Genomic DNA, 6877 nt, shown 5'->3' with positions numbered 1-6877 from the left:
ATATTTATTTAGATTATTCGAGTATTAAATCTTGAGCCGAGCTCGAGTTTAAAGTTTTTCGAATTAAAATTTTTTGAATTAAACTTGAGCTAAAATCTAACATTTTTTGGCTCTTTAAACTTCAAGCCGCTCAGGCTCGGCTCATTTACAACGCTAACCACCACCACCACCAAACAAACATGTTTACCTAACTGTTATCCTAAGTTTTACACCACAACATAACAAAATAACACAAAGGGGTCCCCTTTCTATTTATACCACAAACATTCACAGGTATCAGATGGATATAAACACTGTAGCTATACAGGACAGTGACCACATGGGCAAAACATACGACACTTGATAGCAATCAGTATTACTTGTTTTTGTCCTTTTTTGCTAACTCAATTAAAATTTGCCAAGTTTCCACAGTCAAACATGACTATATGCAATGTAATTCATCCCAGAGAATGCTACACTTGAAAAAGGACTCCTTTAATCATTTTCTGCTTTCTCTTATTCTCTTGCTAAGTATCAATGGCGTTGCTTTCTCTCACAGTCTCCCCAACATCATCGTCCCGGTTACCGGGACGACAAATAGTTAATTTCAACTTCGTCCAGTGTTGTAGGAATACAAATGAAACTATATTTGAAATGGGAAACTCAATTTCCCTGAAAAAAGCATTACAGTCGCCACCTCCCAGGCCTCGCCGGATAATCTTAGTTCGACACGGCGAAAGTGAAGGGAATGTTGATGAGAGTGTCTACACAAAAGTAGCTGACCCGAAAATTGCACTAACAAAGAAAGGGAAAGCACAAGCTGAAGAATGTGGAAAAAGAATTAGAGAAATGATTGAGAAAGATGGAGCAAGTGACTGGAAAGTTTATTTCTATGTATCACCTTACAAAAGAACACTCGAAACATTGCAGAATTTAGCACGATCATTTGAGCGTCAAAGAATTGCTGGTTTGAGAGAAGAGCCTCGTCTACGAGAACAAGATTTTGGTTAGAAACTAATCAAACTTCACTAATCTCTACATTCTTAAGTGAAAAAAAGATTATTAATTATTATTTTGTACTTTTCGTGAAAGGAAATTTTCAGGATAGAGAGAGGATGCGAGTAGAGAAAGCTCTTCGAATATTATATGGTCGTTTCTTTTATCGGTTTCCTAATGGAGAATCTGCAGCTGATGTTTATGACAGAATTACAGGTAAGTATCTTCATTATCTGTTTTCCAAGATACAAATGATAACGAAATTGATATTTTTGACAATTAATTTACCAGGATTTAGAGAAACGTTAAAAGCAGACATAGATATCGGACGGTTTCAGCCACCCGGTGAACGGAGTCCAAACATGAACTTGGTGATAGTGTCTCACGGACTCACGCTGCGAGTTTTTCTGATGAGATGGTATAAATGGACCGTGAAGCAATATGAAGGACTCTGCAACTTTAACAATGGAGGAATTCTTGTTATGGAGAAAGGTTATGGTGGAAGGTAATGACAACTCTTATTTGTTTTCTTTATGTCCAGTACTTAAACAAGAGTTTCATACACGCATCTAAAATATTTTTACAGGTATAGCTTATTAATGCATCACAAAGAAGAAGAGCTAAGACAATTCGGATTGACAGACGATATGCTAATTGACCAACAATGGTAAAAGGCTCAACTTTCAGAATTCTAATACTATGTTAATAACGTGAATTCCCTGACCATATTTTCTCTATTTTTTTGGAATTCTGATTTATGATGAAGGCAAAAAATTGCAAGACCTGGTGAATTGAACTACGATTGTCCTACCATGAATTCTTTCTTCACCCATTTTGAAGATGAAGGCTGCAAAACTTGAATCAAGACGAGATTTGTTCCTCAAGCTTATTGCCTAGATACAGAACCTAAGAGCAGAATATTCTCTGCAGCAATTCAAGGAATGATTAACTAGTTCACTGGTTGAATTGGTTAAATTGTTGTGCAAAAATCATAATGCTTAGCAACTTTCTTCTCTATATAATATAAAATATAAATATATGGAGACTGCAAGAATACCCATGATGAAAATAAAAATAGACATTGTTCCTAAAGACACAAGGCCATGGCAAAACATATTGACATTTCATTGATTTGATAATGCTCAGTGGCTCGTCTCTACAAATTGGCCACAAAAGATGAAATAAATAAACAAAAAGGCAAAACTCAAAAGGTCAGCCTTTACCAAAATTTCGAAAAGGCTAAAAATTGAGAATATTACTCGAAATATGCGCAGGTATGTGAACTATATAAATGCTTTTCCCACTAAAAATGCATGTATACCTATGTATCTATCTGTTTATATCTACCTGCCGAAGCACCTCATGTAAACCAAACAAGTAGAGTGGGCGCACAATTCAAGATCTTCTCCTTGAAGTCAGGTCATCAACCCCTCCATGCACCCCATATGACTTCGAATCAAAACTATATTTACCTTCTCTTGGATATGTAAAAGGGCTTTTATCTCCCCTTGGTATGTCACCAATTTGGCTATCAGTGCCCCTGCCATGATAATTTAGACTCCCTCTACCAAGTAAATCTGAAACTTCAGTGTGACAAGAATTACAACCATCCACAGCACTATAACGAAATCGCTTCACAGGTCCATCCATGTCGTATTGCTTCACCGCATGAACCAGCTCATACCTATTCCGATGCTTGCCGCTATCATCACCACTCTCTTTGTACCTCAAACCCCCTCCACTGGTTCTATCCAGCTCCATGGATCTTCCTGGGTGCAAAGATTTATAGCCTTGCATAGAATCAACCAAGTCAAACCTGTCATCCTGTCGGAAAAATCTCCCCACCGATCGCTTGCCAAGAAATGAAGAATGCTTATTGTAACTTCTCTCTCTGAAACGAACAGCACCACCTTTCCTATCACCAAACCATCGCGTATTATGAGGCGAGGAACCATGAATTCTTGGTGCTGGTCTAAATTCTTCAATGCAATCTACCAAATGACCAGGCCTCTCATTAGACGATTGCAATCTCTGCATTTTGATAGAACTAGAAGATCTAAAATCAGGAGATTTACTTCGACATCTAAAGCATGGATTCCCAGGGCTGGAACAGCGATTTCTAGGTCTTGATGAAGATTTTGTATGTGATTGACGTACACAAGGATCCCTTCTTTTAACAGTTGAAGATCTTCCATCTCCCCTGAATAATGGAAAAGAACCAGTCAAGGAAGGACCACTGTGATCATCGGCTACAAAACCATGGAACCTTCTCTTGGGGACTGTCCCTTCAACTTGCAGATCATATCTCCTAGACCTGTCCCTGCCTAGTGTCACATGCCAACCAGGATTGAGATTCCTAGATGCTTCGATATGCATACGTGTACCATGATCCTCATCTCCAGCAGTTGGTGACCTACTTCTTGTAAGATGATGCAAGCCTTTTGCTGGCCTAAAATGAAACGACATTGAGCCATGGTACTTGCCTGAGTGGTCTTTTAAACCCCTATTGCTGCCGGCTTGAGTATCAACTGAGCAATCACCTCCTTGACCTGTAGCATGAGGATGCTTCACAGATCTATCCCTACAAAAGGATTCAACATATTCAAATCTGTATTTGGATCAACAGGATCACTGTCTTCAAGAACGTAAAAGGAAATTCACTTAAACAAACAACCAGTTGGATGAATTGTCATTCATCTACACAGAGTACCAAAACTTCCTCAAACCCAAAGGGAAGAGGAAAAATGAGCTTTGGGTACTTTCCTGTTCCCCAGTATTTTAAGGCTCCATCAAAAAAAAAAAAAAAAAAAAAAAAAAAATGGGAAAGAGATTAAAAGAGAGAACAAAATGAAAAATATTAATACCTTTCATTTCTACCACGAAATGCTCCCACTGAAATACGAGAACAAAACTCTCTTTTGAATGTTTTTGACTCTGTCACCCTTGACTGATAATCGCTGCAAATATTTTCCCGGGTATTGCCATTTCTTTTTCCAATCCTCCTATCATCCTTCCCACTAACAATCTTGCCATCTGCAATCTCCTTGTCTGTCCTTAATTTGGGTTTGCTGCAAGTTCTATCACCAATCTTAACTATATCCTTAGCACCTTTATCTTTCAACCTACTTGAACAAGTTCGGAAGCCCATTGTGTGTGTATTTGTCATCATTTCTTCAGCTCCAGAACCGAAGTTAACAATGTCACAACCATAATCTACATGTTCAGCTTCTATACCCTTACCATCATGTCCATGCCAGTTATACTCTATGGATTCCCTCACTTCTCCATCTTCATATTGAGAATCATAATCCACCTCAAACCTACTAGCTTTCTCATAAGCACTAATATCATGAGAAAATTTAGAATTATTACCATTATCAGATGGTTCTTCTACAGCCATCTTGTCAAAACCATCTACACTATCCTCTGGGTTGTTTTTGTGTGTACAAGAACGAGTATGTAGCAATGCTGTAGAAAGTTCCAAAGACTTTGTCACAGGTTTCTCACCTCCCTCGTCCGTCGCATTATCAGTTTCTTCATGCTCAAAAACTTTGTCACACTTTACCTTTGAATCCAGAGCTAAGTTTAACATCTCCACACTTTTAGCAGATTGGAGAGATTCCAGTTCATTATATTGACAAAAAGAATACTGTTTTGCACCCTTTGCATTATCATTTACAATATCTAGCATCTCATTAGTGGTGTTAACTAAGGAAATTGCATTAGGAGCAAGATTCAGCTCTTCAATCAATAAGCCAGAGGAACCAGTTTCATATGTACTAGGCACACAAAATGAACTATCAACTTTTGAACAATACCCATGCAGTCCATCTGTCTCCTTAACCTTCTTGATTAACAGATCCTTTGACATTGTCACAGAACAATCCCCCGTAGACTTAGCATGGGTATTCCCCTGCAACATACCTTCTGTAAAGGAATTATGTGTTATTGATGAGGAATCTTCAGCAAGTACTACCGAAGTGCAGGAAACAGTTCCTTGAATTGAAATTTTGGCAGAAGTAAGGTCATCTTTCACGACTCTCTTTGACAAAGGAGATAACCTATTTTCCATTGAAGGACCTTCACATGCATAAGATTCACCAACTCCGGAAATTTCCACAACATGGTCATCAACTTCTTCACAACTATCACAGCAGGCAGCAGATGCAAGTATGTAGATACCGGAGAAATCTTCCCTTTCATTAAGTTGTGTTCTTACCCTCTGCAAATTCTTCTCACAAACATCATTTTCAGTATCAATAGTTTGTCCCAAGTCATTTTTAGAACCAGAAAAATCTATTGGTCCAGATTGACTCTTTCTGGGATGGCATTTTTCCTCGCTAGGTTGAGAAGCAGGTCTGCGAAGTGGAGAAATAGATCTAAACACTAATTTCCTTTTCTTAATAGGAACATTGTCGATGTTTTCACTAAAGTGACACCCAAGAACGCTTATTCCAAGCTGCCAGATAAAATGAGGGAAGATAAATATCATTATAATGCCACAGAGTTGCACGCATTTATCATATCATCTACTAATGCAAAAAATGGAGAAAATAGCACGTATAATAACCTTCTCATATTCAGAAAATGGCATGTCCATAGTGTTAGGATCTGTTTTTATCATTTCCTCGTTGGCATTCCAACTTCTAGAAACTGAGGTCCTCGCCTGCCTAGATGAAGTCCTATTGCCTTTTGCAACCTTCTTCCAAGTCAAATCAGGGTTGATAAGACTAGAAAATTTCAAACCCATAACACCATGCATGTTGCCCAGTGATAATCCTCGCCCATCAAGCAATGGCTTCTGACCATAGGTTTTGCAAGACGCCATTACTGCAAGATTTCCAACTAGAACCTTACTTTAAATTGCAATACAAGAGAAAAAAACACAAGCATGTTACGGTACAATTTGTAAAATTGAATCCAAACACAAACACTAAACGGGATTCAAATCGAATCAACTGGTGCAATTTCCTCTAAAGCAAACAATTTAAGAATGTAGCCGCCAAAACTAACAAGTGTCAGTAGTTTCACGAAGGTTCTACTCTCCATTATAAAATATAGGTTACAGTTACTTGAGAAACATAGACATAAGAACCATGATATAGGTTATAAAACTACCACAAGACACAGAGAAAACAAGGAGATAACGCAGAACCTCTGTATCACTATACATAAGAAACACTAAGAATCACCGTTAGTTGAAATCTTCACCGATGCCCGACTCAAAAATACTCCAAATCTCCTACTTCAAAATACTAAGCCCAGGACCCAAAAGATTATTGCCATTGAATAGTGAAGCACCGCCGAATGCACAGGTTATGGAGATACAGGGGCATAAAAGGTAAAGAAGCAACAATCAAATGAATCCAGAACTAGAGGAAAAGAGGATGAGTACCGATCTTTCTCTGCAATTTCTTTCAACTCATTTGCTTCTCCAATACGCTTGAAGTATTTGCTAGAGACAGAGACGCCGCGATCCCTTCTGTTTTCCTCACCTCTCTCGTTTAATTTTTAGGGTAAATAAATAATTGTTTTAAATAAAAAGAACCAAAAATAATGGAGATGCGGGGTATCGATCCCCGTACCTCTCGCATGCTAAGCGAGCGCTCTACCATCTGAGCTACATCCCCTACAAAATTTTTTTCCCTTCTTAATAATATAACATATATATATATTATTCAGTTTAACTATCCCCAGTTTGAGATTTTGAGGTCAAGAAAAATATTGGGTATTTTAGAGTTCAACGTGACAGTTCAACGCATTGCAGCAGAAGCTTTTTCTTTTCCTATGTTTTATAAAGTTATCACCTTTTTTTTTTTTTATTGAATGAGAATAGTTAGGGTTGCTTCTTAATACAGTCATTAAAAAAAAATCATTTTCCTCTCTGAATTGAACATAACAC

General features: G+C 37.9%; 2 protein-coding genes and 1 non-coding gene across 5 annotated transcripts; 1 reads left to right on the top strand and 2 right to left on the bottom strand.

The window, feature by feature from the left end:
- Positions 1 to 380: 380 nt before the first annotated feature.
- LOC105645769 (phosphoglycerate mutase-like protein AT74H) lies at positions 381 to 2012 on the top strand. The gene is made up of 5 exons (XM_012231453.4): positions 381 to 985; positions 1072 to 1191; positions 1267 to 1480; positions 1562 to 1642; positions 1742 to 2012. Exons 1-5 carry the CDS (start codon positions 517 to 519, stop codon positions 1833 to 1835), a joined length of 978 nt encoding a protein of 325 aa, XP_012086843.1. The 5' UTR covers positions 381 to 516; the 3' UTR covers positions 1836 to 2012.
- Positions 2013 to 2079: 67 nt separating this feature from the next.
- On the bottom strand, positions 2080 to 6506 carry LOC105645768 (dentin sialophosphoprotein-like protein). 3 transcript variants are annotated; one of them, XM_012231451.4, is made up of 4 exons: positions 6371 to 6506; positions 5546 to 5805; positions 3840 to 5434; positions 2080 to 3556 (listed from the first exon to the last, which is right to left on the bottom strand). In XM_012231451.4, exons 2-4 carry the CDS (start codon positions 5801 to 5803, stop codon positions 2371 to 2373), a joined length of 3039 nt encoding a protein of 1012 aa, XP_012086841.1. In that variant the 5' UTR covers positions 5804 to 5805; positions 6371 to 6506; the 3' UTR covers positions 2080 to 2370. The 3 variants fall into 3 exon arrangements, with proteins under 3 accessions (XP_012086841.1, XP_020539588.1, XP_020539589.1); XM_020683929.3 differs by having other exon boundaries at positions 6168 to 6482; XM_020683930.3 differs by having other exon boundaries at positions 5546 to 5820; positions 6371 to 6473.
- A 26-nt stretch (positions 6507 to 6532) lies between these two features.
- Positions 6533 to 6605, bottom strand: TRNAA-AGC (transfer RNA alanine (anticodon AGC)). The gene has a single exon. It is a non-coding gene; the product is annotated as a tRNA-Ala (tRNA).
- Between the last annotated feature and the right edge of the window lie 272 nt (positions 6606 to 6877).

This window comes from Jatropha curcas, chromosome 4 (assembly GCF_041381405.1).
Source record: "Jatropha curcas cultivar XTBG-Jc1 chromosome 4, XTBG_Jcur_1.0, whole genome shotgun sequence".
Taxonomy (NCBI): Eukaryota; Viridiplantae; Streptophyta; class Magnoliopsida; order Malpighiales; family Euphorbiaceae; genus Jatropha; species Jatropha curcas.
Note: the sequence above shows the minus strand (reverse complement) of the source record. Positions and strands in the feature narration are given on the sequence as shown.

Coding starts and splice junctions, on each gene's coding strand:
- LOC105645768 (XM_012231451.4), bottom strand. CDS start 5,803: ATGGCGTCTTGCAAAACCTATGGTCAGAAGCCATTGCTTGATGGGCGA. Junction 5,435..5,545: donor CATTTTCTGAATATGAGAAG/GTTATTATACGT, acceptor TTTATCTGGCAG/CTTGGAATAAGCGTTCTTGG. Junction 3,557..3,839: donor TTTCGTGGTAGAAATGAAAG/GTATTAATATTT, acceptor ATCCTTTTGTAG/GGATAGATCTGTGAAGCATC.
- LOC105645769 (XM_012231453.4), top strand. CDS start 517: ATGGCGTTGCTTTCTCTCACAGTCTCCCCAACATCATCGTCCCGGTTA. Junction 986..1,071: donor TCTACGAGAACAAGATTTTG/GTTAGAAACTAA, acceptor TTTTCGTGAAAG/GAAATTTTCAGGATAGAGAG. Junction 1,192..1,266: donor TGTTTATGACAGAATTACAG/GTAAGTATCTTC, acceptor TTAATTTACCAG/GATTTAGAGAAACGTTAAAA.